This window comes from Condylura cristata, unplaced genomic scaffold (genome assembly GCF_000260355.1).
Source record: "Condylura cristata isolate star-nosed mole 26May11 unplaced genomic scaffold, ConCri1.0 scaffold00021, whole genome shotgun sequence".
In the NCBI taxonomy this organism is placed as follows: domain Eukaryota; kingdom Metazoa; phylum Chordata; class Mammalia; order Eulipotyphla; family Talpidae; genus Condylura; species Condylura cristata.
The window spans coordinates 20609389-20622961 of NW_004567122.1; the positions used below are offsets into that span (position 1 = coordinate 20609389).

Here is a 13573-nt window from a genome sequence, read left to right on the forward strand (position 1 = left end):
GCCCTGTTATACAGTAAACTGAGAATAAGCCAAGCTCATTTCTAACTCGGTACTTTCCGACCACATAGAAAATATAAGTGAGGGTGAGATCAAAACTTTTACTGAACCACACTCTTGGCATTACCAAGACTGGGTGCCACAACTACTAACACCATCAGCAGAGAGGCAAGTGGGATACTAGCTAGTACTGAGTGATAATAATCTGTTGGATTTCATGTATTTGTTGCTCTGTATGTGAGAGAGGAATGGGAAGAGAAGGGTGGGGAACAGAGAATAAAATAACTAGTGAAGAAAAGACATTCATGTTCTTTTGTGGTTGAGTTCTAAGGTTAAGCACTTGATTCTGATAGTAGATTCTAATATTTCACATTTGAATTTTTGGTCTGAGTTCTAGCCAGAGTTGTCTGTTGCTAAGCAGATGAAGGTTTCCTCTTAGAAAATGAGCTCTGTTCCAGCCCCCTAAAACTACTGCATATAATGGCTGTTTTCTCACCAGAGCTGAAGAGAAAGCAGAGCTGACAGGCACAGTCAGAGTTAGCTTTAAATATCATGCACCCCATCATTTGGTGGGTGGGTGTTGTCGCTAACTGTGCTTCCTTTTCAACAAAGAAAGTAGTGAGCTGCCAAAAACCAAGGATGTTCCATCTTAAGGAATATGCTGAATTCTTTCCAGAGGAACACTTTTTTTAAAGATGAATTTTATCCTAAAATATTTTTTCAAATGTATTTAGGCACTCTATCCAAGGAAAATAATTTAAGCACTATGTCATGCCTGCCAAGACATTTACACAGACTGGCCAGAGGAGACCCTGGACCTGCAGTCGAGTGAATGTCCAAACAGGTGGTAAAATACAATTTTGTTCTTTTTTAATTGTTCTTTCTACTTTGCTTCCCATAATCACTGCTTTTTGGAAAGGTCCATTTCATTTTCTTGAGGAAAAGGAGTCTTTTCTTCATCTCCCAATGCTAAGTTGATGTCCTGCCCTACAAGTATTCCCATTAATTAAGTTGGTCTGAAGGTCATAAACCATAATCAATATGGAGGGTGGTTGCTGCATGGTGCTAACTGACATTCCTAAAGAGGAGCAGTGTCAACAATCAATGGAGAAGAACAGAGCCCTGGGAGATTTATGGCTTTGATTTAGAAAAGGTATGGGAATGCCCTGTGATGTTTTCCCCGTACTCCTTTTGAATGTTAATGCTTTCTTGAAGATGATTTCAGACTCACAGCTAGGATACTGCCTCTACTCACTGAAGCAAAATCCTCAGAAGAGTTGCTGAGGCAGAACTGAAATCATGTCTTGCCTCAGAGAAGCAGTCGTATTGGCTGCTAACGATGCCTCACACAGAAAGACGATGCTCCTTTAACTCGGGGGTTTTCATGGGAAGTTTCTAAGCTTGAAACAACAGCGTTAGATCTGGGGTGTGCCATCAGCTGCTTGCAGCTACCACTGTCTACTGCTTTAACACAGCTTGGTCGGGAAGAATGGAAACTAAAGAAGCTTATAACTACCTGTAACTATTCCACCAGGAAATGGATCAAGTGTTTGTTCAGCCAGATCCAGGTACTTGACCAAAATGATGTCTTTGATGAGCTAATTAAATATTTTTCTTTAACTTTACAATTTATGCATGAACAATAATTGCACCGATGTCTTTTGGATCCAAGTTCTGAATTTAAATCTAGCTGTCAGATAAAAATCTAATTAAACAGTTGCTAGGTGAAGTTAACACCAGGGGTCAAATGTAATGGTGCTTTATTTTAAAAGCATGCTTAAGTTTATAATGCTACTGCTACTGGATAAAATGGTTTTTTTCTTTGCTGAGCTGCAGTAAATTATTCTTGAAAGCTGTTTGCCTGGTACAGTATTTTTTCCAGCTTACCTAAAACATCCAACCTTTCAAAATGTAACAGGGATATTTACATTTGTTTATAAAGAATCACAACTCAACAACTCATAATGATAGTTCTGCCTGTCCTTACTGTCCCTAGATGATAATCATTGTGCAATCCTAGCCTTTTAAGGTGTTATCTAGCGGATTATTTTTTTCCCCACAGGGAAACAGACTAGGAAAGAGAAAGGAAACTGGGTAAAACAGCAAGGTTTTTTGTATGAAGTTAAAAGTTCCAGTTTGCTGCTGGTGTCTTTTGATACCCCCAGTTACTGACAGGGCATGTGCATGGCATTTTTCTGGTGTTCTCAGTTAGCCTGCAGCTTGCCCTGCAGTCCTTTTAAAAGTCCTCAAACAGATGTTAGGAGGAAAATGTAGACAGAGAAGAAGTAGAGCTGAGGTTAGGCCTCAGACCCAAGAGAAGGGACTCCTGCTGACCCTGAACTGACAAGCAGGGTTCGGCCAGAACGACAGGGTCCACTCCCAAACACAAGCAGACGTGTCTGCAGGCTGCCTTTGCAGGGATAGGCAGAGGAGACAGACTTCTGAGTACAGCAGCAGGATCTGGCAACAGTTCTCAACTGCCTGTTGACATTTGTAGCTGATCATATTTATGCGTTTTTAAAATAATCGTTTGTGGACTATTTAGTTGCCTTGGGTCTAGCTTTTCAATGTATAGAATATTTACCCTTAGCTGTCTGGTGAATTTTGAAGTATTGGGGCTATTGTATGAGAATAAGAGGGTTTTATTTGGGGGGAAAAGATGTGCAGAAAAAGATGTGGGAGGCATGTATTTTTGAGCCAAAGGAAAAAGGGAGAAAAAATGTATGAAGTACCAAGAGCGAGCCTAGAAATCTTGACCTAATTCTTGGCTGGTGACCAAGGGGATCATGAATTCAAATCCACAGGATTCATAGGTGCATAAGTTTTGCTAATGACTACTTAGTTGATGAGGAGGTATAGTCGAGGACTTACAATTGTGGAGAGAGCTGTATAATAGTGATGGTTGGCATATTTACACATCTGGGGTGGAAAGATGGGTAGTGTGAAGAGTTGGGTGGACCAGGAGAAACTCTGGCTAGCAAGGCAGTAGAGACTTAAAAAAACAAGAAAGTGATTTTATTTAGCCTAAATCTAAAGATGTGTATAACTTAATCACTAAAAGCCATGTCAACACTTCAACCACCAGCTACAGAACTGATACAGAACAATGCAACACTCTAAATTTGCCTCAACCAGTTGCTGCAAATTCAGAGCTGCCTGGCAGGCAGTACCCTTCCTGTGACAATGTACAGATTGGCCCTACAAGTCTTCAGATAAACAGATAGAAAATGTGCAGGATGTCTCTGTAGGGCAGTGTATCCTGATCATGACATGTAAAGTGAGTGGACAAGCCTGTGTGTGTTCTTGGTCAGTGGACAAATTGTTTTCACACCTACTTTTGAGAACACGTCAAGCTATATAACTGGCCTGGAAGTTTTAAAAATTAGGATGGCAATGTTGTGACCTAGGAGCACCTTAAATACAGATAGCATTGTTTAAACTACTCTGAATGCCAAAGGCTGACACCTTTCCACTCATTAACATACCAGGGAGTACTTGCAATCCTGAATCCTTCTGGGGAATGCCACTCTTTTGGAAATTGATTTTATAATGTGGGGCAGTTTATATATAATCACCATTCCTTCATGTTCTTGTTTGGATAAGAGAAATCAGAAATAAACCTAGTTTTACACAAACTAGCAAAAAGGAAAAAACACTTGTTTATCATTACCGACTTATTGCACACCCACTACCCCAGACAGAACTATACATGTACTACAGCCACTGCAAATCTTGATAATATTGTTGCAATCCATGACAGGAGTACACACATGGCAGTTAACCAGAAAAGTCCATGCCTGCATGGACCTACAAAACAAGGTGCTAAATACACTTAACTAATCCAGTCACTTTAAATATAAGAAAAGAAACGTGTCATTGCTTTTAGATATCTTTTCTTCAGGAAAAAAAACACACAACAGTTTCCTTGCTGTGAAGTTGTATAATGAGATGCTAATGAAATGAAATGTCCGAAGGATCAAGCTTGAGAAGGGTACATGTTGACATTTATAGTTTCCATGGAAGGCATTTGGATTCAAGATAATTTAAATGGCTGCCCTTCACCACCAATAAAAGTAGGATTAGGTAACAAGGGTTGTCCCCTTAAATAAAAGGACAACCTCTGACATCTAGCTGATCTTTTTTATTTCAGACCCCACTCTAAGCAATGAAACCAAGAAAAATTTAAAGAGTTAAACAACAGCTTTTCAGATCACGAGATCAGTGACTATTCAAATGTCATTGTGACTTGGGCTATCTGTGAGGCTTTGAAACGATCTGACATCCCAGTTCAATCGGATAACAAGTGCTTTATTTCTTCATCCTGTCTGTATCAGCTGGCACCTTGAAGTTTGAATTTAGTGCCTGGGACTGTAAGGGCCAAAGACTTCATTCAACCTCTTTTTGAAAAAGCAGAGCAGCAGTTCCTCAAGGAGCTTATTGTTTAAAAAGAGATAAGAAACCAACCCTTGAAGACTTGTGATCAGTCTGCCAAGAGGCAAAGGAAGTGCTCCTGGAGAGGGAGTAGGAAGCATCCCACTCCTTTAGCTGAGAGAAAGGTGGAGGCCCCACTGAGTAGCTGGTATTTAATAGAGCCCTGAGGGAGGGAGTGAAATCTACAGGTGGAAACAGGACCAGGAGGAGGCCTAGGCAGAGAGTACCATGACAAAAGTTCATGTTGATATGAAGTGGTCACTGGAGGAGTTCCAAGAACAGCAGGTGTTAGGTGGAGCTGGACAGCAAAGGGCGAGTTTTCTTCTCAGGGGTTCAGACTCTGTTACATGTACATTTGTTCTTATTAATATGTTGGCCATTTTACTTGAAATGCAGTGAGATTTGATGCTTTTTTCTCTTTAAATTTATGAAAATAAATTAACATAATAGAAAAATTCCATTAGCATCTGCCCAGATTTATGGTCCAGATTATAAGCATATCAGAGGTTACAGAGGTTAATGGATGGGAGAGGGTCTTGGATACCTGAATACGAAGGTTTTCTGAGGGGGGAAGCTGTGAGATACGTGCTTAGAAAGATAAGATAAAATGCAGTATGTGGGAAGGATAGGGAGAAGAGAGGACCACCTGCAAATTACCATTACTGACTCAGTGGTAATGGTGAGAAGGACTGTGGCTAAAAATGCTCACATGGGCTTCCGGAGACATTCAAAGGGTTTGATATTCCATGAACATCCCATAGTCTGGGGAGACTGACCTGAAAAAAGGTATGCATTTTATGATTTTTAGAAAATGGTATCTCATCTTTTTATTAAGTTTTCCTTAATCCAATATTTATTTCCTGAGCACACACAAACAGATCTGGCAAAGGCAAGACATGCAAGTGCTGCTGATGGGGGAAGCTGGTCAGGATTAAAACACTCTGTGAGTAACTATGGGCTCCCTTTATACTTAAACCAAATGTCTTTTTTTTTTTTTTTAATCATTAACACTTAGGATGAAGGTGGTGGTGTCAAAGTCTTTTAAAGTAATTTTCTTGTCCAGATTTTAGTACTTATCTGAAAAAAAAAAAGATTTCACTGTTCATTTAAAAGCAATCTTGAACATTTTCTAAGAATTTTTTTTTTAGCAAAAAGGCACATTTTGCTTTTACAGTTATATTTTATATTTTAGATGCCTTTTAAATATTTCGGTATGGTAGTGGTTAAGTGATTAAATGTATTTCTTTTTTTTTTTTTTGCACCTTACTTATATCTGATGTTTCCTTTAATTTAAACATGCTGCTAAGTTTTCCCAATTTGTAAATTATTGATTAGTTGATCGTGGGTTTAAAATCAAGCAGGCTCTTCCTGGGATTTCAATCAATCCTAGGCAAAACTGTAAAATACATGGCAAATGTTTCTGGCTCATCTCCTGACCTTCTTATATCTCTCACCATCTTCCATCCTCCCCAGGACTCTCCTTTGGACCATCTGCTAATGATACCTCTTGTTTACCATCCACAGAGTCCTAACAACCTCTCATCTCCTGCAAGACCATTCTCTACTTCTTTCTCTTCTTCAAGTTGGAACAGTTATCATAGACAAATTCCTACTAATGTACTCATGTGTCACTGTACTATGTAAAATATTGTTATTTAATAGGAACCTTTGATGATATGACAGAAAAAGAAATGATTTAATAGGAACTTAGGCAGCCTGGTATGCACAGAAGGAGAAGACTTATAATTTACAAAGAGCTACAGTTTTCAAAAAAGCTTTGACTTCTATTTTCTCATCAGTTTGGTATCTGGAAACAGTTGGTGATGAAGGGATTGGAGAATACATATTTACATTTTAGCAAGTTCTTCAAAATGTAATCTGGCTGCAAAGAGGGTTAACCTTATCACTACATTTTACTTTCTAATCAGCATAGGGTGGTAAAATTACACATTAATAATGATTTTTAAATCAATACAATACCTGACTTCTGTGTAGAGAAGCCAGGCCCCAAATTCACTTATAGGGACACTGAAGAGGAAGATGAGGCTGATTATCAGAATCAGAATGACTGAGTTATTTGCTAGTCATGGTGTATGACCCCAAATGAATCGTGTATCTGCCCTAAAACCTGAGTCATTGGGAAAACATAGGTAGTATAAGAAGAGATCATGACAATCTGCCTTGTATGAAGGAAAAGGCAGGAAAAGACTGCTCCCTGGGTGTCAAGATGGTTCCCATCAACCAAAGGCCAGAGGTAGGAAGGGAGGGACAGAATAAGTCAGTCAGCTTGTGGCCAGAGGTATCTTTTTCACAGACACAAATTATTCCACATCTAGTTGTTCATTTTTCTTATTAAACTGAACTAGACTAGAAATATTTATGTTGTATATTTACATATAGGTAGTGATCTTATCTTTTCCTCTATTTCCTTTCCTTCTTAGTATTTTCATTAAAAACTTTCTGAAAATATGTATTTGTCTCAGTTGTGTTAAAGACAAAGAACCCTGATCTCTTTCAGGCTGGAGATAAAATGGATATAGAATGGGGATTCTATTTAAAACAGCTATAATATCAGGGACCAAAAGGGGTTCTTTATTAGGACATGGAAATATAAGCAGGTATATGGTAGGATGACTCAGGTACATATTCCTCAACTGCGACATGGCCCTCACTTGACCTAGGGCTTGGAGACATTTATACCATTATATCCAGTTTGGGTATTCTGGGTGGGTACAAATGGACCTAGTTGGAAGGCCCTAGAGCTAAAAAGTGCTGTTTGAGTTCTAGTCAATCTTTTCTTCCCCTCTTCCTAATCCTCACCCCTAGTTGCCCACTGAAAAGCATCAACTAGGCTTTGAGGCTACTGACACACAAGCAAGCCAAAGTTAAATCCAATTCACTAATGTCTTTTATATTCCTAATCTCATCTTTTAAAAGTACAAACTTTATCTTAATCTCACTTCAACATAAAAATGAATTATAACTGATAATATGTTGCAATTATTTCAGCTTTTTTAAAAAAAATTAAAGAGTCATTGAGTATTCCAAAGGATCTGTTCTCCCCAAATTGGTGAATCCTTCCTCCTAGGTACTGCAATACCCTTTAGAAGCTGTTTTTTTTTTTTTTAAATTGCGATTTTATTGACTTTGAAGTATCAATACACATGTAGGCCGTTACCATGATTACTAGTGTTGCCCTTTAAGGCAACAACTAATAACTGTAAGTCAACTAAAGAAATAGTTTGTTAATGCTTCATATCATAATCTCTGTTTTTATTTGGCTTCTTTTTTCACTGAACATAATTTCTTTTGAATCCATGCTAATTTCTATAGCTCAGTACTCTGTATTTTTTCTTGCAAATTCATAAATATGTCATGTTGTTTTATATATGACATCTAATACAGATACTTTCCTTTATAAAATCTGGTTTAAATAGATTTAGTTCGATATCAGAAGGTTTTAATAGGGTTGGTGTATACTTTATATGCCTTAAAAGTAAACATTAATATTTGTATACTTCCGTTTTTCTACCAGTAAAATGGAAATGGTGATAATGCAATTTTTCCTTCTTTTCCTCTTTACCAAATGGTCATAGAAAGGCATTTGAAAAGGCTTTTTGAAAAATGCAGTAAAAAATAAAATAAAAATGCAGTCAATCATTTCCTTCCCCTATCTCCATCCCCTAGATGCTTCCCAGGGTCAAATATTGAATCTTGTCACTGTTTTCTGAAGAAAAAGGAAGCAGCAACAGTAGGTTGATGGCTTGCCATCTGAGACACCTCCCTTTTCCCTTAACCTGGGAAAGAGAAAACAAAGAAACATTCCCTCAGTCTTAAGTAAAACAATACTTCATCTTTCTTCTTGGTATACTTTCCAAAGAAGATGAATGTCTGTGAGAAGACTTCATTAGAGCATCTTGAGACATAAAGACATTTCTATTTTCATTCATAGTTTAGTCATGTCTCCAAAGACCCATACTCCAATAGCAGTAAAATGGAGGCCACAGTCTAGAGTCTAGAACTCAATGCACCCCCAAAAAGTTTCCATATCAAGCACTTTTTCTAGCTTTAGTTTCCCTGTGCTGGGGCTGCAGAAGTCCTTGCTTGCATGGTGCTTGTAACAGAGTGCCTGTTGTAGTATCTTTAGTCACAGTTCTGGCACATAGCTGGTGTTCATTCAATGGCATCATTATAAGAATGATGTGCAAGTTATATTGTTGGAGGAAAGCTAGAAGAGACTTGGCAGGAAGAGGCTGTGTTTGGATGTCAAGTTGGCTACATAGCCCGAGGTCAAAATTACCTTCAGGCTTTTCATCTGGTACTCTGCTGGCATTCCCTGCCCCGCCTTCCTGGCCCTCGGTTGTTGCTCTGAGGACAATCTGGTCATTTCATGTGAGAGTAAAATACTCTTTCCTGTATTGAACAGAATGAAGCATCTGTGCTGAAACATTTAGAGATCCTCTTCTCTCTGAATGAGATGACTGTTAGCCTAGAAAATAAGGTTGTTATTTGATGGTTATTCCCTTTCCTTCCTTTTATTTCTTTCAGTACATCATTCAGCCTCTCCAAAGCACAGCCATCATGACCTCAGCAGGCTGATGATGGAAGAAAAGAAAACTGAGAGATCCTGTGTTCTGGCTTCACTGGATAATGGATGGAGGACAACCTGTCCCTTCAACTCTAGCACCCTTTGGGAACACATCAACAGACTCTAGCATGTCTCTGGAGCAGAAAACCACATTTGTTTTTGTGATTTTGTTGTTTATTTTCTTGGGCATTCTCATTGTCAGGTGCTTCCGGATTCTTCTAGACCCATATAGGAGCATGCCAACCTCGACCTGGGCTGATGGACTTGAAGGTCTGGAGAAAGGGCAATTTGACCATGCCCTTGCTTAGAAAGGAGGGGGCAGGATCTCCTCCTGAGAAGGTGAAGTCATTTTTGTCTTGGCATAGAATTCCTTTTATCAATGATCTTAACAAATCAATTTTTAATATCTGGCCCAAGGACTACTCCCATTATTCTGTAAAGGTGTAGTTGGGTTAAAGACATTTGAGAAGATTGGAAATGGAGGTTTATATTACTAACCCAAAATAGGGAGGTTTAAATTTTTATGCTCACTGAGTGAATGAATACTACTGAATGTATGTATCAGCACTGACAGAGACCTTTCCATCATAAGAACTATCCCATGACTTGGCCCAAGAATAAAAGACTAGAAAGGATGTGATCCAAAACTGGTGGCAAGGCAAAGAAGCGGCTTCCGTATGCTGATTGTACCTCAGTCTGTTTTATTTTCATGATCATCTGGGTCCTGGATGGAGAATGAGGAAGATTGTGTTGAATGGACCCAAAACAGATCTTTACTATTTCTTAAAACAAGGAGAATGGAGAGGCAGTAAGAAGATTAAAAGAGATGGTTCCAGCTCTGGAAAATATGAGTGATAATGATACTTTATTTTGCATGTGAAACTACATTTAAAGGCTTAGAGAGCTTTTAAAACTGTTTACCAGGCCAAGTACATTCTATGTATTCATATCAGTAACAGATGCAGAGGTAGCTACGCATAACCTGAACTTGCTTTCTTTACACAAATGATTGAAATGATAGTTTGCAAATTTCTGTTTCAAGTTGCTCTTATTTTTTTTAAACAAAAATTTAATTGTTTAGAGGAGAAGACTTTTATAGTCTTAAGAGGAATGTGTGCTTATGGTTGAATATAGAAATCAAATAAAAAGTTTCAAGATACAGAAGTGTCTCTTTTCTTATTTTACTAACAGGAAAACCCTGAAGCCCTAATGTTACACCTCAGGAGGCTTAGCAATTGCGGGACTGGAGGAGGGTGGAGAGAAGAAGGGAGAAGTGGAGGAGTGAGAAAGAATATGATTATGAGCAAAGACCATGAAAGGTCACAAAATTCATCTCTCTCTCATTTCAGCAAGAGCTAACATAAACTGTCTTATACACAGAAAACCTATTTTAAGCACTATTTAAGGCCACTAAAAAGATGTAGGAATCTATTAATTCAGTTTCTATTGGTAGCAAAACTTGGTATCTAAACTAAACCACGTAGGCTTTACTTATAGTCTATCTCCTCTAATTTTCTCCTCAGCTAGCCATCATCCCTTTGATTAAAAAAGTCAACTGTGCCCTAAGAAGACATCCCTTAGAAATGTCACTTTGTAGTCTTCTTTCATTTAAAAGAAAAAATTCTTTGGAAGTCCTGCTGCCCAGATTTCCCTTCTCTCCAGTTTTCTTGATATTTCTCTTTCTTAAAAAAAAAAATAGTTTTACTGAAATATAATGCACATACTATACAATCTAACTTTTTAAAGTGTATAGTTCTGGTGTTTTTATTAAATTCACAGAATTGAGCAACCACCACCCATCTAACTCCATAATTCTATACTCTCTAGTAGTCACTATCCGCCCTGCTTCCTTCCACTTCCAGGCAACCTCAAAGATACTTTCTGCATCTACAAATTTACCAATGTAGGACATTTAAATAAGAGGAATCACAGATGATATAGTCTTTTACGTATGATTTTTTTTTTTACTTAACTTGTTTTCAAGGTAGATTTGTGCATATCACAGGACATGAGCAGAACTTTCTGTGTAGGGCTAAACAACATTCCATTGTTTTCTATACCACATTTTGTCTACCCATGGGTTAGTACAAAGAATGCTACTATGAACATTTGGGTGCACTTTTTTTTTATGGCTATGTATATTCAGTTCCCTGGAGTAAACTCCTTGTAGCATTTGCCAAGTCATATGCTACTTCTGTGTTTAACTGTTTGAAGAACTAGGAGACTTTCTCAAAGTTGGTGCATCATTATACATTCCTAGCTACAGTGCATAAAAGTTTTGATTCTTAACTCTCTCCAATGATTTAAATTTCTTACATAACTGTAGAATTTATGATTGAACATATCACCTTAAGAACATATAACCTCAGATTAAAAGAGGGATTCCTTCAACATCTGTTGATTCTATACCTAAAGCAACACTGAATACTGATATTGACTTATGATCTATTAAGTCACCTGAGTGTTTTTTTCTCTTACTAATACATATTTCCTCACCCCCCTAATTTTAAGTTTTATTATTTATTTTTTTAAATAATTTTAAAAGAAGATTTTATTTATGCATTCAGAACTGGAGTACAGGCCAGAGGTGCAGGGACAGTGGGAGGATTCATCAAAGGCAGAGTGGGGAGCAGAATAGGCAGACTGATGAAGTACACTGCTCAGGAGAGCAGCTGGTGATTCAGGAAAGGTCTGCTGCACTATGTGGGTCACCTCCCTGACCAGGGATTGAACTCCTCTGAAACAGAGGTGGCTAATTTTGTAGTGCTGCACTTTAATCTGTTTTGCCACTAGGGAGGGCTTATTTTTATTATTTCTGCAAATGTTCCATGTCATGTGTGTCATTATTTTATCTCATTTTATGGGAGTGTATTCAAACCCACTCTAATATTTATTGAGTTCCTATTTTAAGCTTGGCATTTCCAGTACTGGAGAACAACAGGGCTAGTTCTTGTTCTTGAATACCTTTCTGCCATGTTAGAGAACCATGAAAGGCATGTGTCTGGATCATTGTTCAAATAACTGCTATGGACCTATGATTGTCGTAGCGTAAAATTGTGTGGGAACTTCATACACACTCACACATACACACACTTCACTCTAAAAAATACAGAAAAAATATAAAATAAGTAAAAAAGGGCAAAATTCTGCATCCTTCAGTCACTGTCAGGATATAGTTTCTCATGGAAACTTCTTGACATTGTGGCTTATAGCTTTTCATTCCTAGAGGTTACTTCTGTAAAGTCAGGTTAGTGAACAAATACTTCACACTATAGAATACAGGGAGAAGGGTATGGGCCAAAATACTTAAAGAAGTATCTCAGGAAATGATAGCTCAGCGTGAAGTGTATGTTCAAGAGCTTGGTATAAAGGTTTACGCAACATCCATTATCATTATTAAAAAATAATACCCTTGACCTAAAAAGGTTGATGTGCTTTAGATATATGCAAAGGAAGGGAGGAGGGAAAACCATAAAATTAGGTAAGAAAGCAGCCTGGCTGAAGAGTGAAGGGGTGGGGTGGCTGGAGCACATGAAGGAAGGATAACAATGGGCCTCAATTATCAGTTGGTTCTAAATGGCAAAGTGACATGTGGGAGTCATTATAGATTCATGAAGAGCAGCTGTCAATTCCAGTCTCTGTTCCATACTCCCTGCAGTGGGAGGATCATCTTCTGTAATGGGAATAGCCACCTGTGTCTAAGAGGCTCCCTGACAAAGATTGCAAGCAAGTGCCACAGGGCCTCTCTGAGCTTGCTCTTCTTTCTTTTCTCCTTCTATTCCTTGCTCTATTTTTGTTTTATCTTCTCAGATTACTGTTCCTTGTTCAACCTTCCCTCACTGACTCCCCACTTTCCATCCCTCCCATGTCAAGAGCAAGAATAGCACAAGTGATAAAGAACTTTGGGCTATTAAGAGTAAACTGATCCCTCCCTTGAGCAAGGCTAACTCTGCCTCTGCTTTAATTACTACAGGCTCCTTGGGGTGAATAGCACATTCTTGAAAGGTCATATCATCCCCTTTCCCTATCTTTCTGACTTCAGAGTAACAGTGCAGCATTTTGTGTACCTTACGAGATATTCATAACAAGTGCAGTGACTCTTTATCATGAACATCTGCATCCCAGGATGAAAAAAAAATTACTTTCCCAAGGTCATTCTAGCATTGAGCTTATTTTTGATTCAGAAAAATGTGGCAAATTCATTCTCTTTTCTGAATCACACCACTAGTGGTTTATGCCCCCAAAAGACCCCAAGTTCTAGATCAACACTGTTCTCTCCATGAGACATTTTTTAAAACATCTTAAACACCGAATAAAGTAAATTTAACATGGAATGTAAGGAGATTAACTCAACTCCTGCTGTTAAACTAATGAACATTCCAAGCCAGATCAATCTTTTACCATTTTCAAGGGTTAAAGCTGAAATTAAATAAGCAACATTTTAGGAGGCAGAAGTTAGACCAAATATTTATACATATAAAAAAAAAGTATTCCGTTTCCTTTTTAAAACTGGATTAATTTCACAATGTCTTAGTGAAACACTGAAGCTCTTATAGT

General features: G+C 38.1%; 1 protein-coding gene across 1 annotated transcript; it reads left to right on the forward strand.

The window, feature by feature from the left end:
- The first annotated feature begins 1269 nt into the window (after positions 1–1269).
- On the forward strand, positions 1270–10134 carry CTXN3 (cortexin 3). The gene is made up of 2 exons (XM_012727892.1): positions 1270–1565; positions 8977–10134. Exon 2 carries the CDS (start codon positions 9079–9081, stop codon positions 9322–9324), a length of 246 nt encoding a protein of 81 aa, XP_012583346.1. The 5' UTR covers positions 1270–1565; positions 8977–9078; the 3' UTR covers positions 9325–10134.
- Positions 10135–13573: the final 3439 nt, after the last annotated feature.